The 27843-nt window shown below is 46.6% G+C and overlaps 1 protein-coding gene across 1 annotated transcript; it reads left to right on the forward strand.

The window, feature by feature from the left end:
- The first annotated feature begins 103 nt into the window (after nucleotides 1-103).
- Nucleotides 104-27730, forward strand: PTTG1IP (PTTG1 interacting protein). The gene is made up of 6 exons (XM_066370025.1): nucleotides 104-650; nucleotides 11391-11443; nucleotides 15075-15183; nucleotides 20216-20393; nucleotides 22206-22252; nucleotides 25735-27730. The coding sequence occupies exons 1-6, from the start codon at nucleotides 536-538 to the stop codon at nucleotides 25779-25781; spliced, it is 549 nt and encodes a 182-aa protein (XP_066226122.1). The 5' UTR covers nucleotides 104-535; the 3' UTR covers nucleotides 25782-27730.
- The last annotated feature ends 113 nt before the right edge of the window (nucleotides 27731-27843 follow it).

The raw sequence follows: 27843 nt of genomic DNA on the forward strand, positions 1-27843 counted from the left end.
TCAAGGAACCTGGGCGGGCTGGGGGGAGGGAGGAGAAAACGGAGAAGGGTGTCTTCCAGGCGGGGTCCGGCAAGTATCTGCTCTTTGTGCCCGCGAGACCAAGGTAGGAGGAGAAGCTGCAGCACAGGGAGTCTCTGAGGCCACTTTCCAGGACTTCTTCACCATTTTACTGTAAAGGCCACGGCGCAACCCTATTCCCCCAAACACTACACAGATTCGCTGGCCAATTAAAAACGAAGCCACCCCGGCACAGAACGTGTCTTTCAGCCGCGCAGGCGCACAGACTCACGGTGGGGGGAGGTGCCTCGTAGTCGTGGCCGTCCATCTGAGCAGCCGCACTAAGTCCCACCCGCACAGGAATGCGGGGAACAAACTCTCAAGGGGAGGGCCCGAGGACGAGGGGCGGAGCGAGCTGGAGACCGCGGCTGCGCACTCGCCAGCGCCGTCCGTCCCGCCCACTTCCGGCGCCAGTCTATTCCCAGCGACGGCTATCTGGCGGGCAGGTGGTCGATTGATCAGCTGGGCCACAGCCACCATGGGGTTCGGTAGGGCTTGCGGACCAACGGTACGCTGGGGACTGACCCTCGGCGGCACCACGCTGCTCCTGCTACTCCTCCCCGCAGCCGCGGTGCTGAATTCGCCCGGAGACGGTGAGGACGGCGGAGAAGGTTCTGGTTCTGAGATGGGGCGGGGCGCCGGAGGGGTGCAGGGTCTTGGCGTCAGGCGAGGGGCTGGGAGGCGGAAAGTGTGCGGGGACCTGAGGCCCGGCAAGGGGCGTGGACCCAGGGCTGCGTCGCGGGTTCCCATCTTTCCCGGTTCTACCCCTCTCCCCCGCTTCTGGCCGAAATCTGCTGGGGCAGCAGACTAGGGCCACCCAAGTGTCCGGTCCTGTGGTCCTCCGCGCAGCTGGGGCACTAGGAGGGAGCAGGCTGTCCCTTTGTCTTGATTCAGACGCGGCCATCACCCCGCGCGTCGGTGCGAGGTGGTCCAGCGCTGTAGCGCGTTCCTGCGGAGCTTACAGGGTTCCTGCGGAGCTTCCAGGCCTGGCTCAGCAGTGTCCTCTCGCTTAGCCTCACCACGACCCCTCACCAATGATGGGGTACCACGAGCCCCGGAAACAGCTCCTGGGTTCAGAGTCGGAGTCCGGATTGCAGTATTAGATCTGAAGAACCTGCTCGAGCCCCACAGGTGATCGTGGCCGTTGTCCCCGTGCCAAACCCTTGAGGGTTGCAAAGGCGGGGATGGTGTCGGGGCCAGTACTATACTCGGGCCTTAGATTGAGGCAAGAATGCACAGTGCCATAGCGTCTACCACTTTGAAGCAAACTGATTCTCTTACACTCCAGAACTGCTGTGGGCCTTTTTCACTGGTTTAGCCCACCTGTGATTAACCACTGTGCCGGGTGCTGTGGTGATGATAGTGACCCAGACTTTTTATCTGTCGTTGAGAAGCTGAGTTTCTGGGGAGACTGACCAAGAAACAACCTATTAGAGTGCTAGGGGTGGAGGGCAGTGTTAGTACAGGAAATTGCATGACCTGAGGGCCAAAGAATTGCAGAAAGAGGGTACTGTGTTGCTAGATGGGGGCCTCACGGGGGGGGGGGTAGTAATGGGGTGCCACAGCCCCAGGGCTTGGTGGAAAATGGGGAAAGGTTTGAGCCAAGACTGTAGTGTGGGAGTTGTTTCAGAAGTGTTTTAAACTGGCTGCTGTATGTGATCACTAGTTGTGGGTAGCAGAGCCAGGGACAGGCCTCTTAATCTCTGTTTCAAGACCTTTACAAGTAGAATTTACTTGGGCCCAGCTCAGGGGCCAGTACTTTTCTCAACTTGTGTTAGCCCAGCCTTTGTCAATGTCTGTTTAGCACAGAAAACACTTTTCCTCTTTGTGACCTTATGATTTTATTACAGAGCAGGACTCTTCGAGTTTCTTTTGATCTACTTTTAGATGTAATTCTGTGTATGTATTTGTGACATTTGTTGACAAAGCACTACAGTTGCACTGTAGAGGGAACTTTTGGTCTAAATTGAGTTGTCAGCAGACAGGGTGAAATGAGTACTTTTTAGCAAACAGAATGGATATCTGCCAAAAGAATCTGATGGCACAAGAATCTCTCAATGGCTGAGGGTGCATGTCAGGAAATGCCCTGAAGTGTTTGGAAATTAAACTGGAAGTCATTATAATATTTTGGATTAAAAAACAAAACAGCTCCTTCTCTAGCCACATGACATGAGAAGTAATTGCTGTCAATTTACTTGGAAGCTGTTCTCATTTGCTTTAGCTCCTAGTAATCCCACTTTTGTCTCCTAGATATGCCCCAGGTCTTGGGTGGGTGGTGGATGAATTGTTTCTCTTGTCAGCAACACCTTGAAATAGGAAGAATGGTGGTGTGTTATGGTGTTCACAGTCCAGGTGCCCTTGGGGTCTGCATTCACCTTTAATTGACGGGGGTGGGGGAACACTATTACAGCACTGAGGTCCCCCCTTCCCACAAGGTATGTGTGTACTGAGTGTGAGATTTTTACTGTTTGTCATACAAGAAGTTGCAGCCCAGTCTGAAGGCCCAAGAACTAGGAGCACTGATGTCCCAGGGCAGGAGAAGATAGAAGTCCCAGCTGGAGTTAGAAGAGAGTAAATTCATACTCCTCTCTTGTTAGTTCTTTTGGGCCCCTCAACAGACCCTGTTGGGAAGGGTGATCTGCTATCCTCACTCTACTGATTCAGACACTAATTTGATCATCCTCATAGACAACACCCTGAAGTAAGATTTACCAGCCTGTGAGTGTCCTTTAGCCCAGCAGTCAAAGTGACATAAAATTAACTGTCCCTGGTATGTGAATTCTAAGTATACATCATACCCATCCAAAACCAACAATTTCTACTGTTTTCTTCTGTGCTTTGCTGGAGGGGAGATGTGATGAACCCACCAGCCATTGAAGCTCTTGAGAGCAATTTCATTGTATTGAAGCAGTCTTATGCTTTTGGACCCCACTTGTATTGTACATGGGGACAGACTCCATCCCAGAGTTTCACCTGTACATTTTGGGGACAGACAACTCCTCAGAGGACTCAGGCTAGTGTCCTAAATGGAGGGAAGGATCCAAAGGAGCTTCGTGGGCTGCCAGACAGCTCCTCATTGTGGGAGCTGGATTTGCAGGGGTCTGCAGCCCTCCTAAGAACTGGGGCTTTCTTAGCAGGAAGTGGAAGTGTTTCGGTATGTGTACACATGATCCATGGTCTTATGTACTGTAGTCTGTACTCTTTTTTACAGGAATATGACAAAGACCAGGGCTTTTTTGTCTAAGTGAATTTTCCACCCTCACTTCTCACATAAAATGGACAGTGTAGGCCAGTGGTCCCCAACCCCTAGGCCGCAGACCGGTACCGGTCCATGGGCCATATGGTACCGGTCCACAGAGAAAGAATAAATAACTTCCATTATTTCTGTTTTATTTATATTTAAGTCTGAATGATGTTTTATTTTTAAAAAATGATCATATTCCCTCTGTTACATCCGTCTAAGACTCACTCTTGTTGCTTGTCTCGGTCACATGGTACATTTATCCGTCCCACCCTAAAGGCCAGTTCGTGAAAATATTGGGTTGGGGAATAAGTTCGTAGCGTTTTTACCGAAGACTTTTATTTAAACAAAAAACAATAATTATATCAATAAGTTAATCAATTATATATTCGCCGTTGCTGTTTACAACCTCTTCCCACCTCTCGACCAATTTGTTGATGCCGTTCCGCCAAAAATCACCTGGTCTGGTGTCAAAGAAGTTGTTGAGCCAGTTTTTAAGGACCTCTTTGTTATCGAAGGTAACGCCCTTCATATGGTTTGACAGGGAGCGGAAAAGATGATAATCGGTTGGTCGTTGCAAGGTCCGGAGAATACGGCGGATGCTGAAGGACCTCCCGTTCGAGCTCTTGGAGTGCGGCTTTGACAACTTGTGCAACATGGGGCCTGGCGTTGTCGTGAAGGAGTATGGTTTGACCATGTCGATCAGGTCTTTTCAGTCGAATAGCCTCATTCACGTGGTGTAGCTGGGCAATGTAGAGCTCCTTGTTGACCGTGGCATTCTTTTCGAGCATTTCCCAGTGCACCATGCCCTCCCAGTCCCACCAAACACATATCATGATCTTCTTTGGATGAAGGTCCGGCTTGACTCTCAGCTTTGGTGTATCTCCTGGAGCCACCCACTCCTTTCTTTGCTTCATATTGATGTATAGGCACCATTTCTCATCTCCCGTGACGATTCGGTACAAAAAGCGCTGTTTATGACCACGTGTTGCTCGATGGCGGGCAAGATGCTGAGAAGCAATTTGAAGGCGACTTTCTTTGTTTTTTTCATTGAGCTCGTGAGGCACCCAGGCTCCCAATTTTTCGGTAAATCCCATTGAATGAAGGTGATTGAGAATCGTTTTATGATCGCAGTTCATTTTTTCCGCCAATTCACGACTGGTTTGGCGACCGTTCTCCTTCAAAAGTGATTTGAGACATTCTTCATCGAATTCAGAAGGCCTTCCGCTGCGGGACGTGTCATCGACGTCAAAGTCGCCATTTTTGAACTTTGCAAACCATTTCCATGCTGTAGACTCGCCTGTGACACCTTCTCCATACATGTCGCAAATGTCCCGGGCTGCTTCGGCAGCTTTTTGACCTCGATGAAAAGCAAAGAAGAGCAGGTGTCGAAAATGTTGATTTTGCCTCCTGGGTATTCCATTTCTAAGCCTCAAAACTAATAAAAAATTAAATAACTCAAAAATACAATTAACATAGTTTTGTAGAGCAGAAAGAGTTTTATCGAGTGAATACTTACCCTTTGCCAAACAGCAAACAAATCATTGTAAAATAAAAGAAAATATAAAAACGCTACGAACTTATTCCCCAACCCAATATTTTCTGACATTAAACCGGTCCGTGGCCCAAAAAAGGTTGGGGACCACTGGTGTAGGCTCTGTCATGTGTAGTGTGGGCACAATGCCCAAATTAAGGGGCTTGTTTAACCACTTAGGGATTTGGCAGTTGCACCTCTTTGGCATATTGTGTGACACATGGACCGTAAAATGTGTACTTATTTGTTTCCTTATTCTAAAAAGACGTATCTCTTTGCACATGCTAGTGTATGTCCTTTTGTACTTGATCAGTTGACTCACCTGAAACCTAAGGAAAGAACTCGAAAGTGGGTCATGGGTTAGTGTATCTTACGGAAGAACCTCTTTCTTTTTCTTTTTTTTTTTTTTTGGTCTTTTAATTTCCAAAGTGAGTGAGACTTAAAGTTCTCTAATCATTAATGAATAGAATCTAAGTTGAAGATTTTCAGCCATCATATTACAGAAGTCAGGACATTCACATTCAGCAGTAGACTTAAAAAACAGAACTTTTTTTTTTTCTTTTTCTTTCTCTGGCTTTGAACACATGGTTTTCTGTATCCCGTGATGAGATGCAGCCAGTGACCTCTTGCAGAAGGAAAATTCCCATCTTTGAAACAGTGACAAATGGTTAATGTATTGTCCTTTCTTACTACGCAAGAGGATAGAGGTATTTTCAAGGGAGAACAGCATGACCTTTCCTGGCTCTGAATTTGTTTAACATGGACATTTCTGCCTGTGTTGAAAACCTGCCCAATTCCTGGCCGTGCTGGGTTCAGGAGAAAGGCTGGGCGGTTTCCTTGGCCTTCGCTTCCCATGCTTCTTTGTTGACTCATACTAGCCCATAATCAGAGGTCCTAAGGGTGGACGTAGTTTATTGTGTGTTCTTTGGAGCAGTTTTTTTAGTTCACACAGGACCAGTTATCAGAAAGACTTTAAGAATGAAAATCCCCATGAAAAAATTCCTGTACTCAGCCCTGGCTGTTTGGCTCAGTGGTAGAGCGTCGGCCTGGCATGCAGGAGTCCCGGGTTCGATTCCCGGCCAGGGCACATAGGAGAAGCGCCCATCTGCTTCTCCACCCCTCCCTGTCTCCTTCCTCTCTGTCTCTCTCTTCCCCTCCCGCAGCCAAGGCTCCATTGAAGCAAAGTTGGCCCGGGCACTGGGGATGGCTCTATGGCTTTTGCCTCAGGCGCTAGGATGGCTCTGGTTGCAACAGAGCAACGCCCCAGATGGGCAGAGCATCGCCCTCTGGTGGGCATGCCAGGTGGATCCTGGTCGGGCGCATGCGGGAATCTGTCTGACTGCCTCCGTTTCCAACTTCAGAAAAATACAAAAAAAAAAAAAATTCCTGTACTCATCACTCCTGCTGCCTGTTGCCACTCCATTAATATTGATGAGAACGAAGTGCATCCTTTCTTTTAAAAGTTTTTGCCTGACTAGGTGGTGGTGCAGTGGATAGAGCATCAGACTGGGATGCGGAGGACCCAGGTTCGAGACCCCAAAGTCGCCAGCTTGAGCGCAGGCTCATCTGGTTTGAGCAAAGCTCACCAGCTTGAACCCAAGGTCGCTGGCTCGAGCAAGGAGTCACTCGGTCTGCTGTAGCCCCACAGTAAAGGCATGTATGAGAAAGCAATCATTGAACAACTAAGGTGTCACAATGAAAAACTGATGATCGATGCTTCTCATCTCTCTTCGTTCCTGTCTGTCTGTCCCTGTCTATCCCTCTCTCTGTCTCTGTAAAAAAAAAAAAAAAAGTTTTCAAAAAGAGCTAGAGTGGGTGTGTTACCCGGTATACTGTGCCTCCCCTGCCTAACTCTCTATTTAGAAAAATGTCTGCGCTACAGGGAAGTTGAAGAAACTAGAACAATGAGCTGAGTACCTTTCTGTCCCCACAGCATTTGCCACGTCTGCTTTGCCACTCCCCTCTCCCTGTCGTCTTGTTTGTTTTAACACAACCGTTTGAGAGTAAATTGGGATGGGGTCCTTTACCCCTAACATTTTCAGGATGTGTCTCTTAAAAACAAAGACATTCTTTGATATGATGGGAATATAATGACCAAAATCTGGATTATCGGTGATATGATATGTGAATACTTGATTTAACATATGCATCCTGTTACACAGTTTTTCAGTATCCCAGTAATGTCCTCTGTCCCATGTCCTGTCCTCTGTCCCCATCCAGGCTTACATGGTACGTTTAGTTGTGTCTCTTAATCTCTGTTTCTCTGGAGTAGCTTCAGCCTTGTGTTTTCAGAGAGCCGCTTCGTGGACAGACCCTCAGTTTGGTCTTGTCTGGATTTCCTTTGATTCGATTCCAGTTCATTTTGACAGGATTCAACTACTTGGTGACTGTCCTTCCTCATCCTCTGGGAGGTACCTGCTGTCACTTTGTCCCATTGTCATGTTGCCACAGTTTGTCTTGGTGATACTTGGATCGCTTTTATTTTTTATTTATTTATTTTTTCTTTTTTCTTTTTCTTTTCTGAAGCTGGAAACGGGGAAAGACAGTCAGACAGACTCCCGCATGCGCCTGACCGGGATTCACCCGGCACGCCCACCAGGGGCGACGCTCTGCCCTCCAGGGGGCGATGCTCTGCCCCTCCCGGGTGTCGCTCTGCCGCGACCAGAGCCACTCTAGCGCCTGGGGCAGAGGCCAAGGAGCCATCCCCAGCGCCCGGGCCATCCTTGCTCCAATGGATCCTTGGCTGCGGGAGGGGAAGAGAGAGACAGAGAGGAAGGAGGGAGAGGGTGGAGAAGCAAATGGGCACTTCTCCTATGTGCCCTGGCCGGGAATCAAACCCAGGTCCCCCGCACGCCAGGCCGACGCTCTACCGCTGAGCCAACCGGCCAGGGCCTGGATCACTTTTCAGGTACTGTTTTCTCACAATTAAATGATGATTAAACTGGGATGTGCCACCAAAGGTCACAGTGGTCTTGGTGTCCCTGTTTACCATTATGGCTGCAAAGTGGAAACACTTCCACCTTTTTAAATTATTATTTTTTTTTTGTTTATTCATTTTAGAGGAGAGAGAGAGAGGTTGAGAGACAGACAGACAGACAGACAGAAGGGGGGGAGGAGCAGGAAGCTTCAACTCCCATATGTGCCTTGACCATGCAAGCCCAGGGTTTTGAACCGGCAACCCCAGCATTTCAGGTCAATGCTTTATCCACTGCCCCACCACAGGTCAGGCACTTCCACCTTTAAAAAAAATTTTTTTTTCTTTTTAAAGTGAGAGGAGGTGAGATGCATCTGGCCTGGGATCCACCTGACAACCCCCATCTGGGGCCATGCTCTCAATTAAGCTATTTTTAGCATCTGCGGCAGAGGCTCAGTGGAGCCATCCTTAACGCCCAGGGCCGGTGCACTCGAATCAAGTAGAGGAAAGAGAGAGAGAGAGAGAATGAGATTGGGAGAGAAGGGGGGGAATGGAGAAGCAGATGGTCGCTTCTCCTGTGTGTCCTGACTGGGAATCAAACCTGGGACATCCACAAGCCAGGCTGATGCTCTACCACTGAGCCAACTGGCCAGGACCAAACTTCCACCTTTTCTTGTTGCCTTCTCTGTATTCATGTCAGTGTGAAACTATGGACTGTTCAAGGGCTCAGAGCCCATTGCTTTCATTCACTTGGATGTTTAAATTGTCCCAGTTTGACAAGGAGGGCCCCCACTAAACTGGCTTTGGATCCCTTTACCATTTACACATTAGTTTGTGCCACTTTCTGGCACAGCAAGCTGCCCCAGGCTGATGTTGTCCTTCCTCTTCCCCAGTTCTGGAATCAGCCAGTATTTCCAAGGAGTTCTGGGTTTTTTTAGTGAGGGACCTCTAAAAATGGCAATGGTACAGTTTTTTTAGTGAGGAACAGCATCTAGAAACCAAGACCTGGGCACCACACTTGCCCCTGCTACTGGCTGTTGTCCTTTCTAGGCCCTACGGTGGACAGAGGTAGGAATCAAGTTGTTCAGAGTGCATCACCCTAACAATACCCCCACTTCCCCATGCCAAGGCATCGGGACCTCTAAAAATGGCAATGGTACAGTTTTTTTGTTTTGTTTTTGTGGGGTTTTTTGTGATAGTGCTGTTCTTATCAAAGTGCCACTGTCACCCTGCCTCTCTTAGCAGTGCTTTGAGATATTGAGGCTTTCAGAGGTTATTAATTTTCTTTACATTCCTGGGGCTAAATAAAATCTGTTGTTCTGAGTACTTAAAGTAGTTTCAAAATAAGCTCCAACATGAACGCAGTAGCATACCACTAGAGATACTGAAAGAGCATGATTTAATAATTGCAGAATAATACGTGAAAGAATGGGTTTTTATTTCATTTAAAATAAAATAGGATTTTATTTGGAGAAATGGAAGGTAGAAAAACCACACTATTGAATAGAACAACAAAAAAAGAAGAATCAGCTCTTTTAGAGTAAGTCTCACTTAGCAAATACAATGAATAACAAGTATAACTTGAAGTTAAAGCTATTTTCCCTACATTTTATTATGAAAAGCTATACATAGCAAAGTTGAAAAAAATAGTCTAGTGAACGCTCACATATACAAAACTCAGCTTTCGTCCTTCACATTTTGGTGTGACATCTCTGTCCGAGTGTCCTCCTTGTATCCTTCCATGAAGGCATTTTGAAATGAGGTACAGACATCAGGCTCTCTCCCCTGCCCCCCCCCTTCACTGCACATTATTAAGAGATAAATTGTACATAAAGTAAAATGCTAGAAATGTAAGTATGCCATTCAATAAGTTATTAGATCTGCTAAGCTAAAAATAAAAGGCCTTTCCAAGTGAGAGGCAGCAAGCATTTATCTGAGATCAATAAGAATAGCTATTTGTATTCCTATTAGGAGACAGAAGCAATGGGTATGAGAAAGGGGGGGGGGATAGTTACATCAGTGGAAGGAAGACATTGCTATTTGTGCAGATAACGTAATATAGTGACATCAATTCTAAACACTGTTTTTAATTTTCAGTCCAGTAGTCGTAGTATCTGCTTTCTTGTCAGTTCAGACCCAGTCAAAGGTTATTTTGCCCTGTTCTAACATTCCAGAGATTTGGGGAGGAAGACATGCGAGACGGTTCCTCTGGCATAGCAGCTCCAGCTCCATTTTCAAGTGGCTCCATTTGTATTGTTTACAGACCCATCTATGTTTTATGTATATAGAGTATTACTTATTAATGGCTGAATAGTGTTCTATTGTATCACTACTAGTTTGTCCATCTTTCTATACATGGACATCTGGGCTGTTTTCAACTTTTGGCATTATTATAAATAAAGTTGCTATGAACACTCCTATTCTAGTCTTCCTGTGGATGTATATTCTAATTTTTCCTGGGTGAAATACCTAAGAGTAGAATACTGAATCATAGGGTAGTCTTATGCATTTGTTTTATGAGGAAGTGCCAGATCTCTTTTTCAAGTGGCGGAACCATTTTGCCCTCCCACCAAAACTGTATGAGAGCCTCCATTTGTTCTGCAGCCTTGGCAACATTTAGTATTGTCAGTCTTTTTAATTTTAGCCATAGCCATTCTGGTGGGTATAAAGTGGTATTATCATCATGATTTTAAATTGTAGTTCCCGGTGATTAATGAGTTTGTACAGAGCTCTTTTTTTTAAATTGATTTGAGAGAGAGAAAGACAGACAGAAATGTTCCTTTATATGCCCTGACTGGAGGTCAAACTGGTAACTGTTGAGTATCAGGACGATATTCTAACCAACAGAGCTGTAGGGCCAGGGCTGCAGAGCACTTCAAAGTGTGTGTTTGTTTTAAGGGGTGGGGTGGGATAAATAGTTGCCTGATAACGTAATGGAAATGTGTACGTTCCCAGTATGGGTTTGACCCTTTCTTCCCTGGAGCTAGGAGAGTCCAGGGTGCTCTGTGGGATTGCCCCCAACTTCTCCTGGTGTGCTAGGAGCATATATCTCTGTCTAGGGCAGCGGTTCTCAACCTGTGGGTCACGACCTCAGCGGGGTCGAACGACCAAAACACAGGGGTCGCCTAAAGCCATCAGAAATACATATTTTATTTAAAAATGTATTGTATAATAAATATGTATTTTCCAATGGCTTTAGGCAACCCCTGTGTTTTGGTCGTTCGACCCCCGCTGGGGTCGTGACCCACAGGTTGAGAACCGCTGGTCTAGGGGCTGGGAGGACTGGCCAGGGGGCTGGAACCCTGGTTTTAGTCACATGGGCCTGGCATTGCTGTTGCCTTTGCTTCCAAAGAGTGCTGCTGAGCTGGTGGCCTCAGCTGGCTAGTGATCTGTAGTAGCTGACCTGTGTGGCTCACCTCCTGAGAAGATGCCGAGTCACCTTCCTGGAAGACCCCCATGGTGCTGTTACCCTGTGCTTCTTGCAGCCCTGCTGCAGCAGGGCTCAGTGACTACTCTACTGTCTGTGTCCCTGGGAGGCTTGGTCCCAGAGAGGACCCTGTGCGTCACTCAGTGCTTCCCTCTCCATCCTCCTGTTTGATACTCATGCATGGTTCTCAGTGACTTGTTTCTTCTGTTCCCCACAGTTTGTTCCCAGAACACAAACAGGACCTGTGAAGAGTGTCTGAAAAATGTCTCTGTAAGTAACACGTGGGCCAACACATGACTGGAAGCAGGCCTGATTTCTCTAATGGGAGGGTCCCTGGTGTGCGGTACAGGTTCTGCTATTGGGGATGTGGGGTGTTTTCATGATAGATAGTAAATATTATTTTAGCCTTCCTCAGGCATCTCAAGCTGTCCCATGAAGGCTGCAGATAGCACCAGAGCATCAATATGCATATTTACCTCCTGAAACAAGTGTGGGTGTTGTAAAGGGTGTGCACCAGGCTTGCGCTTGGCAGCATGTGTGGGCTGCCAGGGAAGCCACCTCCCTGAGGTGGCAGTTGGACATTGGTGAGCGGTGCTGTTCTGAAGGGTTGATGTATAGATAGAGGAGCAGATAGTCTGAGTGCTGGGCTGAGAGGTCATGCTTACCTATAATCAATGAGTTAACCTGTGACTAGGCCTCATGTTGGTGTCATTAGACCTTAGAGACCTGCTGGTGATGGGGTTCTGACTTTGTCATGCAGGAGGGCCCTGGAAATGGGGTGGGAGAGCCCAGAGCCATTGCCACAACCGCTGTACTCAGTGCTGAGGAGTCAGCTCTCCTTGCCAGCCTGCCAGAGGAACATGGGCCATCTGTAAACCTCTAGCCAAAGTCTTGAGTGCTCTGTGTCCCGTGTCTCCATCAGGATCAGGGGAGATGCTTCTCTCTCAGCTCTTCACACAGGAGTGGAGGAGAGAGGCGAGAGCCAGGAGAGACACAGGCGTCAGATGGGTGAAGGACTTAGAGGGCGTTTGGCTCAGTGGGGTCAGACTGTCCATAGCTCATTGGTTATGAGGTGAGCCTTGAGCCAGGATGCACCAATGTCCCTAGTTCTTTTAAGGCCCAGCTGCTCTGGAGCACTGGCCCGCCCATGGGGGTCACCTCCAGAGGGGCCAGCATGGGATCTAACACATAGGTGTGTGCATCTAGCTATCAGAGAGAAGTAGAGAGTGATAACATGTGACACTGGGAAAACTCCCCACCATATTGGGCTTGTCACCGGACTTGTGGGAACAGTGCTGCTCCTCGGTCACTGACTTCTCAGGCAGTACTGGACCCAGCAGCCCCTTGGCTACGAGAGTGTGGCCTTGTTACCCTGCAGCACTTTGTACTGCACTGGGGACCTGAAGAAGCTGACCCAGGGTGGAGATGGCTGGGAGAGAAAACACCTTCTGTGGGCCTTGTCCTGGGGCTCTGAGGGAGGCTGCCTTCCCACTCTGGGGTTTCTGCATGTGTCAAAACTACACAGTCTGTTTCTCTTTTTCTGGCAGGGGGGTTTAATGACATTGGGACAGGTCAGAAAAGATGTGAGACTATTTTCACTCCAAGAAGTGGGCCATGTTTTCACAAAGCACTGGCGCCCACATGACAGTGTTAGGGTTCCCAAACACATCTTGTAGGTGGTAGGACTTTCCTCTGCCACTTAAACTGGTAAAGAGCTCCTACTGTGTTTCAGGTCTTAGCATTGACGATGCTGAGCTGGATCTGGTGGCTCTGGTCCTCAGCTGGCATTTTTGTGATGCTGCTGCTTTTCAGTGTCTGAGTTTTCCTATTGAAAGTCATTTCAGCCATAAAAATGACTCAGGGTCTACATGGTTTTGCAGCTCCCCAAATACCTTTGCAGTATTGTCCTGATGAACCCTCACCCCCTGGGAAGGAGGGTGGGGAAGTGCAGATGGAGGTGTAGGGTGGGTACTTCCTCTCAAGTTGGGACCCCCACTCTGAATCCAGGCAGACCAAGTCAGAGCTGCTGCACACATGCGAGTGGATGGAAGCAGGGTAGACCCGTGTTCATGAGTCCAGGAATGCACAGAAGTTTCTGAAAGGATGTGCAGTGCCTGGGCGGCCTGGCAGGAGCCTGAGCAGGGCAGAAGGGAGGTCTGAGGGCACACTGCGTCTCCTGTTGGTGTCACTTCACTTTGTTCACCATGTGCATATTCTTTCATAGATCTAAAGAAACAACCACAACACCTCCACAAAAGAGAACTTATCCTTCTAGTGAACTTTACAACTGTTGGTAAAACCATCATATGGAGAAGTACACATTTAAAACTTAAGCTATTTAACCTGGCCTTGGTGGTGCAGTGAATGGAGCAGCAACCTGGAATGCTGAGGTTGTGGGTTTGAAACCCCGGGCTTCTCCAGTCAAGGCACATATCGCCAGCAACCAAGTAAATGCTAGAATGAAGCATCTACTTCTCGCCCCCCACCCCCTCTCTATAATTTCAATAAAATCTTTAAAAATAAATTCAATTAAATTTTAAAACTTAAGCTATTTGAAAATGGAAGATTTACCTAAATTGTTAAGCCAGAATAAAACCACTAAAATGCAAAATATTCTAAAACACCTAAAATAATAGGGTTTTCTTACTATTTATGAAATATGCTCAACAGGCCTTGGCCAGGTAGTTCAGTGGTGAGAGTGTTCTTGCTGCATGCTGAGGTTGTGGGTTTGATCCCTGGTCAGGGCACATAAAAGACTTAACCAATGATGGCATGAATACGTGGAACAACAAATCAATGTGTTTTTTTTCTCTCTCTCTCTCCCCCTTTCTCCCTCTCTAAAAATCAATAAAAAAAATTAAAAACAAAAAAGTATGCACAACCATTTTAAACACAACATGCTAATGTGACATCATGTAAAGAGGTCTGGGGAAACCCAGATTTTGTTTTAATATTTTTGTAATGGACGTTTACCCTATCCTGAAAAATATGCCCCCAAAATACCATGACTTTCTTTCCTATTAAAAATTCAAAGGAAAAAAACTCCATAAGACTGTTACCTTCGAGATCTAAAATAACAAGCGAAGTCCTGACCTGTGCGGGCACGCTGTGCAGCCTAAGCCGCACTTCCTGTGTTGCCTGTGGCTGCAGTGCTGGCTCCGGGCTCCCCTGCACACTGGGGTGCAGGCCCTGTCCGTGTCCCAGACCGCCTCTCCCCTGACACTGTTCGGGACTTGGGAGCATCCACAGGGTGCCAGCTCTGAGGTTCTGGCAGGTGCCTTTGAGCCTCGGTTGCACTGTCTTTAAGACTGTTGGAAGTAACAGTCACTTGCTGTACTTGTAGATTCAGAGGTAGTATCTTCACATGGTGTTGACCACAGTCATAGAAGACCACTGACAAATGGTCCTGCCATGAGCCACATTTGGTCCACTTGCTAGGGATCCTTCAGTGATACACACGTATGCCTGCCCTCCTGCACATGGGTCAAGATAGGCAGCCTGAGTGTTCAGGAGGTAATGCCACAGCAGGGAGGGAGGTAAGGGGGGCAGTTTTAAATAGGTTGCTCAGGTTAGGCCTCATGAAGGTTAGGAAGCCACATGTGTCTGGGGATGAATGTTTTGAGCAGAAGGAGCAGGACATGCAAAGGCCCTGGGCAGGGAGCTGCCTGGCATCTTTCAAGACCAACACAAAAGGTACATGACTGTTTACGGTACCAAATGGAAGAGGTTTGAGTAAAATGGTTCTTGGGTGGTTGAGCCACTGTGTTGGTATAGGAACCAAAGCCATTATCATTCCCCTAAGGGTGAGCAGAATGAGTGGTTAATGTGAATCAGGTCCTGGACAGTCTGGTTCTTTGGCATTTACATTGAGTTTCTAACGTCTAACATTTATCTCTCTCAGTGTCTGTGGTGCAACACTGATAAGACGTGCTTGGACTACCCAGTAACAAAAATCTTGCCGCCTCCTTCTCTTTGTAAGCTGAGCTCTGCACGCTGGGGTGTGTGCTGGGGTAAGTGGTCATTTCCATCGGCTTCTTGCAAAACCAGTGGAGGATTTGAAAATTCCGTTTGTGCTTATTTAACATAAGCTGCCAGAAAACACACTCCTAGAGCAGTTCTTTGATGCTCCCAGTGGGAAGTCGGGAAGCCGGGAAGCCAGTGTCAGCTTGTGGTGTCTCAGAAAGCAGCTGGGGGATCCTTGGGATCTGGAGGCCCACCTTCAGGTCAAAGCCTTGGCTCTGCATGGAGTCTCCACACTCTTGGGGAGGGCTGCTTTTTGGATGGCTCAGCACTTTATGTCAGTGTGGTGTTCGTGCCCCACCTTGGCTTCTATGGTTCCTGTAGGGGCTCTAACTTCGCAAGCAAGGAATTCCTGCTCAGCATGGGCATGTCCCTACCTTTTCTCATGTGTCCCTTTGCCTGTGGTTGTGACTGGTATTCTTTGTGGGGATGGGGAGGTTAGCCCTTTGTGAGATTCAGGTTGTTTTCTAGTTTGCCATTGAAATTAATTTGTGGTGTATGGTTTTTTTGTTTGTTTGTTTTTTGTATTTTTCTGAAGCTGGAAACGGGGAGAGACAGTCAGACAGACTCCCGCATGCGCCCGACCGGGATCCACCCGGCACGCCCACCAGGGGCGACGCTCTGCCCCCTCTGGGGCGTCGCTCTGCCGCGACCAGAGCCACTCTAGCGCCTGGGGCAGAGGCCAAGGAGCCATCCGCAGATGGGCGCCTCTCCTGTGTGCCCTGGCCGGGAATCGAACCCGGGTCCCCCGCACGCCAGGCCGACGCTCTACCGCTGAGCCAACCGGCCAGGGCCTGAACTTGTTTTTTTATTTTTATTTTTAAAAATCTCACTTATTTAGGCCCTGGCCGGTCAGGGCCTGAACTTGTTTTTTTATTTATTTTTATTTTTTAAAATCTCACTTATTTAGGCCCTGGCCGGTTGGCTCAGTGGTAGAGCATCGGCCTGGCGTGTGGGGGACCCGGGTTCGATTCCCGGCCAGGGCACACAGGAGAGGTGCCCATCTGCCTCTCCACCCCCCCCTCCTTCCTCTCTGTCTCTCTCTTACCCTCCCGCAGCCGAGGCTCCGTTGGAGCAAAGATGGCCCAGGCGCTGGGGATGGCTCCTTGGCCTCTGCCCCAGGCGCTAGAGTGGCTCTGGTCACGGCAGAGCGACGCCCCGGAGGGGCAGAGCGTCGCCCCTGGTGGGCGTGCCGGGTGGATCCCGGTCGGGCGCATGCGGGAGTCTGTCTGACTGTCTCTCCCCATTTCCAGCTTCAGAAAAATACAAAAAAAAAAAAATCTCACTTATTTAGAGAGGAAGGGAGAGACAGACATTGATTTGTTGTTCTTTCTCACACATTCACTGGTTGTTTCTGTATGTTTTCTGATTGGGGATCGAACCTTGGCCTATTGGGATGATGCTCTAACCAACTGAGCTGCCCAAACAGGGTAGAAGTCGTTTTATGTAGTTGAGTTTATTAATCCTTTCTTTTATGGATTCAGGTTTGGGATCATACAGAGGCTGCCTTCTTAAGCTGTATAAAGGAGCTGTTGTTTCTTAGGGCACTTCGATGCTTCACTTTGTGTGTCTGCAGTTTATTCCTTGTCTGTCTCTTTTATAACTGACTCCCATCTTAGAATCCATGAGCCTCTGTCAGAAATACTTCTGGTGTTGAGGACCCAGGGAATCCAGGATTCTGTGTGTATTAGGGGGGGCTGTAGGGTACCTACTATGTGTATGTACACATGTCCTCATTATATCACCCCAGCTGGCCATTCTCTCTGCTGTCCTCATACCAGGGAGGCTTTGCTGGGCCTCACTGGCCTCTATTTGTCTTGTCGGCTGTTTTCTCCATGGAACCTGTCCTTGCCCACAGTTCCACAAAGATCACTCCTGGACCAGAGGACCCTGGCTTGTTAAGCATGATCTGTTTAAGATGAGCTTAACTTCTAATGGGGTACGCATATGTTAAGTCTCCCTCTCTCCCCCTGTAGACCACAGTCCACAATATGAACACACGTGTATTTACACATACATACATCTAGTCGGTGAGTTTCTACATAAGTACACAGATGCTCACCCCCCCCCCCCCCCAGCAGAATGCACAGTCTGACACTCACAGCTGTTGCTGTCAGAATCCTGTGAGTGACTGCTGGACTGACTTGCCATCAGCTTAGGTTAGTCCTGCCCTTGACATAGAGGAAATCCTGCACTGCTTTATCTGACTTCATTCAGCGCAGTCCTCAGACAAGGCCCCACCTTGTGGGCTGCATGTGCCTATTTGTCTCTGACTTTGGGCAGTGTTCACAGGTGTTCCTCCATTCTGCTGAAGGTCATTTGGGCTGTTTCCAGTGCTGCCAGGGATAGGTGCCCCACTCCCTCCACAGGGCATCCACGTAGGCCTGGAATTGCTGCTTCACTGCATGCACAATGTTCAGCATTAGTAGGTCTGCAAATATTTTTCCAGAGTGGTGTACCAGCTCATGTTCCTCCATGCAGTGTGGGCCTTGCAGTTGTTCACATCCTGCCAGCACTTGGGCACTCAGTCATCTTCACTGTAGTCCATCTCGTAGGTGCAGCATCTCAGTGTGGTTTTAATGTGCATTTCTCTTAGGGCTAATGATGTTGAGCTCCTTCCCAGGTGATTGGCAGTTTGGTTGTTTGTTTGGGTGGGCAGTTTTGATACCTATGAAATGAACGCCCCTCCTTAGGGTCACAGGGATGATCAGACATGACACCCGACACTGGACAGATGAGAGCCACAGAGTTTATTCATCACAGGTAGTCACAGCCCTGGGAGTGGGGACATGAGACTGAGCTAGGGGCTGTGGGAGGAGGCTTTGCAGTAACGCGAGGGCATGGTGCCTCATCCAGAAGGCTATGTGATTAACTACTTGAGTAATTCTGTAGGCTGACAGAGAAGTGACACTGACCACTTAGGAATAAGCTGGAACTGTGCCTGGTTCCCACCTCTTGGTTGTTTGGCCTCCTGGTTTCACCAGATGTCAGGGCACTTTTACCACTAAAGTCAGGCCTTACACTACAGGTGATTTTTTATTCTTACAATTTAGAATCCTTTTATCCAGGTTAGGCAAAATTGGTTTTTGGGTATTAATTATAATGACCTTAAAAATGTATGAACATGCTTGACCGGGCGGTGGCGCAGTAGATAGAGAGTCAGACTGGGACGTGGAGGACCTAGGTTCGAAACCCCAAGGTCACCAACTTGAGCCCAAGGTCATTGGCTTGAGCAAGGGATCATTCGGTCTCCTGTAGCCCCCTGGCCAAGGCACATATGAGAAAGCAATTAATGAACAACTAAGGTGGCCCAATGAAGAATTGATGCTTCTAATCTCTCTCCCTTCTGGTCTGTCTGTCCCTATCTGTCCCTCTCTCTCTCTCACACACACACACAGACACACACAAAATATATATGAATACTTGGAGAAAAATGAGGTCTTTACCATTTTGAACCTTTTTCCAGAAGCAAGGTGTACTCCCTCGTCCAAGTAGCTCTACATCCTTTAGTAGAGTGTTAGATTTGCTGTGCAGGGTTAACAGGGAAAGGAGCCCATAGTTTTGCTTCGTATTATGATGGGGTTTTTGTTTTTATTTTATAACTGGTTTAAGCTGCTAATCAGGAAAGGTATTTTGGGAGGGGTAGATATATTTGAGAGCCAGCTATCTTATTTCATTCGTTTTTAAAGCTGATTATAGAGTTCTCGAGTCAAAAACAACACCATCTGCCAGTGAAGGTCTCCTTTTTAATTATTACCTATTACTAGTATTTCTTGCAACTCTAGTGCTTCTAGAACACGTCAGAGAAGGAAAAAAAAACCATGATTATAGCTCAGAAGGGTTTGATCAGATGTCCCACCTATTCCTGATTATAAAATGACTGAGTAAACTATGAATGCTGTTCGCTGGCAGCCAATCCAAATGTGTCACGGGCCTACACAGCACAGACCAGGGTGTTTGAGGGGGCAGAACACTCACTTTCCGAGCCCCACCCCAACCACAACCAAGAGACCAGTGAGCTTAGAGATTTTCAGCTCCATGTGGTGGATATTTTAACCTCATTTTCAGGAAACAAATGGAGTTCTGGGGAACACATGGCATGGAACCCACTGTTGGCCAGGTGGCTCTTCAGGCCTCTTCAATGGCTGGTTTAACCAGATGATTGAAAAACACATTCACAAAATAAGTATTAGAGTTTGGAGTGAATAGAAAAATAGTGACTGGTTTTAATTTACAAATCCTTAAGAGAACTTGAAAAGAATGTAAGACTTGTCTTAAGTTTATCTGTGTCTCAGTAGTTTGGTTTGGACAGGAAGTCATGAACTCATTTTTTGCTGATTAGGCAGCTGTTGTCAAACCCCTGGGGAAGATCGCCTGTCCTCTCTGCTTGCTGTTGTCAGAAGTTAGCTCCTATGGGGAATAAATGTAATGTTAAAGTCTTTAAAAAAAAATTTTTTTTTTTAATTTTTCCCATTGATTGGGCGGGTGAGAGAGAGAGAGAGAAGTATTAATTCATTGTTCCACTTAGTTCCATTTAACTGTGTACTCATTGATTGCTTCCCGTACTTTGCGTGTCCTGACCAGGATTAAACCTGTGACCTCAGCTCCAGGATGACGCTTTATCCACTGAACCACCTGGCCAGGGCAGTGCTCTTGACTTTAACTTAAAGAATCAAATAAGCTGCATCAGACTTAATTTTTTTTTCATGAATTCCACGAAGTTAAGACTTAAATGTTTTAGGGGAGTCCAGATGCACAGCCGAGTATTCTCTTCCTGATTGCATTAATTTTCCTCAGGCTTGAAACATCTTTACAGTGTCTGGTGATGGAAAAAGCTACACCAAAACTTGGGTCCACCGTGGTTAATGGAGAAATTGTTAGATGGCACAGCTGTGTGCTAAGAAATGTCTGCTCTGCAGGCACGGGCCTCACCCTTACATGGCTCCACATGGGAGGGGATGCTGCCTCCTTGGCGGGTCCCCTGCTCCGAGCAACTCTGACTCAGCCCCTTTGCACTTCCAGTGAACTTTGAGGCTTTGATTATCACCATGTCTGTGATTGGGGGCCTCATCCTCCTGGCAGTCACCATGTGCTGCTGCTACTGCTGCTGCTGCAGGAAGAAGAGAAGCCTGAAGCCAGACAAAAGAGAGGAGAAGGCCATGAGGGAGCAAGAAGAGAGGAGAATACGGCAGGAAGAAAGGTGAGGCCAGACTCCTTCACAATGGGGACAAGTTCTCTTCAAGGGGACTCAGATTGGGAAAGTGACATTGATAAGTCATGAGTCTTCTCCATTTTTAAAAACTATGAATATGTGACTGTAAGTTTTTATGGATTGTGGTATAAAGAATGAGAAGCTATATATGCAGGGACCTAGCCAGAGGCCATGACCCTTCTTGTCATAGGCCTGCCACTTCCTCTTCTGTTTCCTCCAGTCAGTGACATCAGGTTTATAGCTGGCGTAGCTGGGTGGCAGAATGTTCCTGTTAACGGTGTCATGGTGGTGGGTTCTTGTAATGCTGGTGGTTGAGGTCTGGCAGGTTCACATTGAATTCAGGCAGACGGTAGAGGAACTGGGGAGCTGGAAAGCGTTGGGCCATACCCGTTTATTGGAGGCTTGCAAAGACAGGCAAGCGAATAAGCAAAGGAAAACCTGCTTTTTGCAGTGAAGGGCAAAGGGATCTGGAAAACTGCACCTCACGGTGACAGGAGAGCGATCTGGGAGTATTGGACCTATAGCCCTACATAGACTGTACACCTGGGGTGCTGCCATGTGCTCATGTACTGATCGGGCCAAGTGCTTGCAACCGGTAAACCGGTGAGCAATCTAACACAGCTGTTTTCTCCACAGTTCTCAATGCTTCACTGGTAGGAGCCTTTGAAGGCAGCTTGTCCAGCCTTCATTTATGAGCAAACTGAAGCTCAGAGAGGGAGAAAGCATATGATTGGGTCACATGTCTGCCTGTGGCCGAGTTAGGTCTTTGTGCCAGTGGTGCTGATAAACAACAGGACTTTCCCATTACAGAGCATTTTGGTGTGTGTGTGTGTGATGCAGCCATAGAACGGCCCTTGGTCTTTCTCCTTACCTGATAAGGGGCAGAGTTATGGCTCAAGGAGCTACTGATTTATCAGTATGGCAGCTGACGAGGCTTAAGGCTGAACAGGTTTCCATGTCATCACCTTAAAGCAGGGGTCCCCAAACTTTACACAGGGGGCCAGGTCACTGTCCCTCAGACCGCTGGAGGGCCGGACTATAAAAAGAACTATGAACAAATCCCTATGTACATTGCACATATCTTATTTTAAAGTAAAAAAACAAAATGGGAACAAATACAATATTTAAAATAAAGAACAAGTAAATGTAAATCAACAAACTGCCCAGTATTTCAATGGGAACTCTGGGCCTGCTTTTGGCTAATGAGATTGTCAATGTCCAGTTCCATATTTGTCACTGCTGGCTGTAACAAGACAAGTGATATGACGCGCTTCCGGAGCCATGATGCGTGCCTCCCGCGTCACCGGAAGTAGTACTATATGTGAGCCACGCTACGCTTTGCTCTCACTGATCACCAATGAAAGAGGTGCCCCTTCCAGGAGTGCGGCGGGGGGCCGGATAAATGGCCTCAGGGGGCCACAGTTTGGGGATCCCTGCCTTAAAGTCATCTGCCCCAAATACAAACTAGTATTTGCATGTTCCTAACCATTTTTAGAGCCCAGCATAACATTTTTACCGATCACTACATTTTCTTTATATAAGAAAAGAATTTCTAAAAAATCAGTATTAGACATTTGGATTGCATTTATTGAAATTAAGAATTGAATGACATGATATTGGAGCATTCTCAGAAGGCTGTGTTCAGTGTCACCTTGCCTTTCCCAGCAGGGATGATGGCCTGATGCTCTCAGCCTGGAAAATGAGAACAAACCACAGCTTCTCTAATGAGGGAAATGAAAGGCGCTTCTTTTAAAATTGCATTGTATTTTGGTGCTAAATGAGATTTCTTTTTTTTTTTAGGAGAGCAGAGATGAAATCAAGGCATGATGAAATCAGAAAAAAATATGGTAAGAAAAAATATCAACTGAGTCTCTATTTCAGTTGGTAAGAAATTGATGCCAAGCCATCTAGGTCATTGTTGACATCCCATGAGGTCCAACTGTAGGATTTGGGCTGTGGGTTCATTATGGGAACAGAAAGACATCTCTTCTGGGAGAAGGTTTTCCCAAGTGGTGCTGGTAGGAACTAATCTTGCTCAGTGTCTTAAAAGATGAAGCCTTGGAATGTTTTTATCTCAACTTCTCCAGGAATACTTGTTGGCTTACGAGTTGCGGGCCGTTACATCGGTCTGCTGTAACCCCTTCCCTGTTCTGTCATCTTGTTTGCCTTAAGGTGGGGTGCACCTGCAGACCTGCGGGGAGCAAGCTTTGTCTCCCCATGTACTTACTCCACCCTGGGTTCATCCAGACTTCAGCATGTTGAGCTGCATTTCTTCTGTAAGGAGTCAGCCCAAATTGAGGCCAAGCGATTCGTTCCTGGTTTTGTTTTTTATTTGAGAGATGGGGGTGGGGCAGTATGAGACTCTAGTGCAGGGGTCTCAAACTCGCGGCCCACGGGCCGCATGCGGCCCGCCGAACAATTTTTTGCGGCCCGCAGACTAATCCACGAAGTTCAAAATATTTTGGATAAAATTAAGTAAGCCTAGGGGCCTACTTGTATTTTTCATTTCTCTAGCATCCTAGCTAGATATTAGCTTAGTTAACAGCAGTTGTGATGTGAACTACAGTTTCTGGTCATTTTGTGACACTGAGTAAACTGCATGTACGATTGTGCTTGTTGTACTGATTTTTTTTTGTTGTTTTCAACTGCAGTGAGAAAAGTGTTGCGTAACAGTTGCCTTTTGTAGACCTAGTGCGGCCGCCGAACGGCTGTGATCTTGCTCTGCAGCCCACATGCTGAGTTGAGTTTGAGACCCCTGCTCTAGTGGTTGAGAACATTAGGTCTGCTTCTGTGTTCATTTGGTTCATATCCATAAACAATGTGCACGTTCATGCTCCTACTTAGTGACTGCTTAGCATTGTTGGAAGTGATAGGAGTGGACTTGCTTGTGAAGTCCTCAGTATGTGTGTAAGAAAATACCATGTTTTAGTGGTATTTTAGGATCCTACTCTCTAAAGCAATAAATCTGAAAGTCTAGCAGTTTGTGTGAAGCCCATTGAATGTTTTGGACTTTGGAAAGCTTCCTCCCTGGAATATGTCCCGGAGCTCCCTGCGGTGAGGGAGGTGTCCACTGAGTGCACTGGTTCAGTCAGTGCAGTGTTCAGCGCTGATGGACCCTGGCCTTGGTTATTAGAAGGCATTTGATTTCTGTATCACAGAACAGTTTTCCTGTTTTCCGTCTGAACCAGAAATAGAGCTGGGAGCTGTTTCCTTTTTTTAACACATCCTTAACTAGACTGCTTGTACTTGGCATTTGACATAATAGTTCTTTACTCACTTGGCCCTTTCCCCCCAAGGCCTGGGTCCCAGTAGAGCCCAAGCTCTATGTTGATTAGGCGACCCTGATTCGACTTCCCCGTGCAGTGGGACACTCCTGCTTATCAGCAGGCTGGCAGCCTCTTCAAGACTACTCTTGAGGTGGCTATGAGGATGCTACTGATCAGTGCTGACACTAGCTGCCACCAGAGGAAAGACACGAGACTGACACACAAGTTAGTTGCAAGAATCACACAGGCAATTTATTACTGAAATCCTTTTGGAGTGCCTGGGTACAGCTTAAGGGGCCCCATCGGCGTGCTCCTCTCAGCTGTCTTTGGTCAAAGCTCAGAGCAGCATGGAGACAGTCCATGTTCACGTTGGAGTCTGGGCGACTACCTCAGAAGGGGGGCCCTTAACTTGAGTACCTTTTCTGGCCAATGCCTTCTGACAGGTGTCAATCTACAAGATTATCATCTCAACCCACCTTCTAACAGGTGTCAATTTACAGAATTATCACCTCAAACCGTCTTTATGGGAGTTCCTCGAAGGGAGGCCTTTTTTTTTTTTTTTTTTTGTATTTTTCTGAAGTTGGAAACGGGGAGGCAGTCAGACAGACTCCTGCATGCACCCGACCGGGATCCACCCGCACGCCCACCAGGGGGCGATGCTCTGCCCATCTGGGGCTTCGCTCTGCCACAACCAGAGCCATTCTAGCGCCTGAGGCAGAGGCCATGAAGCCATCCTCAGCGCCCGGGCCAACTTTGCTCCAATGGAGCCTTGGCTGCAGGAGGGGAAGAGAGAGACAGAGAGGAAGGAGAGGGGGAGGGGTGGAGAAGCAGATGGGCGCTTCTCCTGTGTGCCCTGGCCAAGAATCAAACCCGGACTCCTGCACGCCAGGCCGACGCTCTACCACTGAGCCAACCGGCCAGGGCTGAAGGGAGCCCTTTTTATGTTAATCTACTGAACTGTTACATCAAGCCACTTTTATGATGTTCCTAGGGAAGCTTCTTGTTTATGTTAATTTACAGAGTTATGACATCAAGCCAGTTCTTATCTATGTATAACTTCGCACACACACTAACTGGGCCCTGCTCAAAGGTCAGTGTCTGTTTATCACATCTGCACACACTATAGTAATTCCTATCCAGATGGCATAACTTTATTTAATTTCTTTAATTAATTTTAATATTATCCTAATTACTTTTATATATCTTCCATATTTTTTATATTTCTATATATTTAATTACTATAACATTATATTACTACAACATTCTAAGGCTTCCCATCCTCCTCGGACACAAGCAGCCTGTTGCATCCCCTGCTTCTCCCCCCCACCCCCACCCTTAGAAAACCCTGCAGTAAACAAATGTGTTGCAATGACTCCACATAATTTTGGTGTATAAGGCAGGTTCTTAATGGGAGAGAGTTTCCACTTACAAAGAAAAAACTCCTAGTCTGGGAATTTAGCACTATAGATATAATTTTTATGGTGAAATATATATTTTACTAACAGTTATGTCATAATGTTTGACAGTTTACTTGATAGTGGCCTTAATAGTTCTTTTTGTAGCCTTAACTTTAAAAGTCAATCAACATTTATAAGGGCATTCAAAGTAAGTGTTTTTTTGTTTGTTTTTTAATTTTTTTTCTGTATAACATTAGCCAATCACTGTGGGAAGAAATGCTGGCTTTAAATTCATTCCTTCCTTCCTCCCTTCCTCCCTCCCTCCCTCTCTTTCTTTCTCTCTTCCTTTCTTTTTCTATTTATTCAATTTCTTTTTTTCCCTGGGCTTTAAATGTCTTAACTTCTCTTTGAGAGAATCAACAAATAAGTCTTTATTTCTTAGGATCTGTTTTTCTTAAAATCATTGTTTTTGGTACATTTTATTTCAGTGCTGAAATCACTATGCTTTGATTTTCAGAAAAGGTTTAGTGTATTTAAACCTGCTTAGAACTCCCATTTTCTTATTGGCCTCACTAAATCTTCGTATAAAACTTAATTGTATTGCTGTCTTGAATTTTGTGTGCTGTTTGCTTGATGCATTTGTAACCGAGTTCATTTTGTTTTCAGGCTTGTTTAAAGAAGAAAACCCATATGCTAGATTTGAGAACAACTAAAACACTTTCTACCATGATGTCAGACAGTCTCAAAGCCACTCCTGGGGACAGCAGTCTGCAGACCTGGCTGCCCCCATCCTGCCTCCTGACTTTGATGAAGCAAGTGCTGTAGCTGCCCGGAGGGCAGTTCTCTTCTTGTCCTCTGAGCTTCTGGGCCCTTTCCTGTTTCTGTATTTAGTCACTTGAGATACTAAGCCTGTGGTGGGTGGAGAGGAGGTTGCTTTTGTTTCTGTTGTTAGTTTGAGGAGGAATCATGCACATTCCGCTTCTCAGTTTGTAAGCTGATTGCAAAATGACAGCCTGCAGCACTTAACACCACAGTGGCCTTCTCACTCACCCACTAACAAGCTTCACACAGCAACCAGGGAAAGTCACCTCTACTTGTGATGGGAGGATGCCATTTCTCCCTACAGCCAAGGGGCAGGTCTCGTCTGTGTCGTGCAGTCTCCCACATGTCAATTCTGGTGGCATTCTTTGTCCAGGACACAGTGTCAGTGGCCCTGCTTCCTGACTGAAGTTGTGACGAAGAGCATTGAGGAGTACTCAAAGTCTTTTTTTTTTTTTTTTAATAATTCCTAGATTTTATTTCCCTGCCTAAAAGATTTCACCAAAAAATGTCACTGTCAATGTTCAGACTGCTTATTGTATGAGAGTTTTTTTTAAATTTATATCTTTACTAGAACATGAAGATTGTTATCCAATGAAAAACTGAATTATAAATGTAGTTTTGAAACAGCCTCCCTAAGGCAGTAGACTGGACTACTGTGCACCAGCATTGAGCTTGAGAGTGCTGTTAACTTCCCTGTGTGTGCTCTTAGCCCCAGTAAACACAGTTGTCAGTCTTGTGTGCCATCACATGTCCTGTGAGGCACTCTCCTGGGTCTCTGAGACTCTCCCTGCTGTCAGGCAGTGTGCCAGCCCCGAGTAGGAAGGCACCATGCCTTGCACAGCACCTCTGCAGGGCTCTGTGCTCTGGGAAGTGGGGTGCCCTGGGCCAGGTGAGGGAATCTCCACATACCACACAGACACTGCTGACTGTCCTGCTTATACAGTGACCCTGGCTCTGAGCCGCACTCCTTTGGCTTGGATGTGTCATGAGACTTTCCTTTAGAGGTGGCTTCTCATAAGGTTATTGGTAGCTTCCAGGTGTCCTATGGAACCATATATTGTGGTTCCATTTCTTTTAGATAAAGAAATGTGGCTTTAACAAGACTGAGCACATAGCATGGACAGCAGCAGACAATGAAGTAACAATGGGAACAGCCTTTCTTAAATCTGAATGTTTTCCCTGGTACCAGATTGCTTTGAATTAGAAAACCATTTAGCTCTGGAAAAGTAGGCCAACAGGCACACAGAAGAAGCCATGCATTCAACATTCACACCCCTGCTGCTCTCTTACCATCAAATAAAGTTGACATTCAGATCAGGATGATTAAAACAGCATGATAAGCCTTTGACCGGGGAGACCTGTGCTTGGAATTAACATTTCCACAAAACTGAGAAACTAACTTTTAACAAAGTCTTTAGTCTTATTTCTCTGATTTCTTGGGCATTTGATAGCAAATTAAAAGTATTATGAAACATTCCTTGGTATTTTAAAGCAGCCTGAAACTTTTGACTTTCTGCTGTTTATTCATAGAAAAAACCTTTATAATCAACTTTAATGAACTTTGTATTAATACAGTAGCTAGTATGTATATAACATCACCCAGTGTAGGCTGCTGAGCTGAAAGTAGAGCTAGGGATAGTTAAATACAGTGACTACAGTGTATTTTATCCTTCCACAAGGCAGCAGGCATGCAAAAGGTCATCCCAGTCCACATACTTTTCTCTGAAATAGTGCTAAAAGCAGCCAAACTTTATAACTTCAAGAAACTATAAACTTTGGAGTGCCTTAATTTTTAACAAGTTTCCAGTAAATGGTTTAATATATGCTTTTGCTGAAGAGACTGCGTGTTCCGTGTGTTTCATTTCTTAGTGGTATTAGTGTGATTACAGATGCTCCTCGACACAATGAGGTTACATCCTGATAAACCTACTCTAAGTTGCAAATATGCTGAAT

This window comes from Saccopteryx leptura, chromosome 2 (genome assembly GCF_036850995.1).
Source record: "Saccopteryx leptura isolate mSacLep1 chromosome 2, mSacLep1_pri_phased_curated, whole genome shotgun sequence".
In the NCBI taxonomy this organism is placed as follows: Eukaryota; Metazoa; Chordata; class Mammalia; order Chiroptera; family Emballonuridae; genus Saccopteryx; species Saccopteryx leptura.

Excerpts from the sequence above, each read along its gene's own strand:
- PTTG1IP (XM_066370025.1), top strand. The coding sequence starts at position 536 with ATGGGGTTCGGTAGGGCTTGCGGACCAACGGTACGCTGGGGACTGACC. Across the intron at positions 651-11,390 it reads GCTGAATTCGCCCGGAGACG|TTTGTTCCCAGAACACAAAC; the intron begins GTGAGGACGGCG and ends TGTTCCCCACAG. Across the intron at positions 11,444-15,074 it reads AGTGTCTGAAAAATGTCTCT|TGTCTGTGGTGCAACACTGA; the intron begins GTAAGTAACACG and ends TATCTCTCTCAG.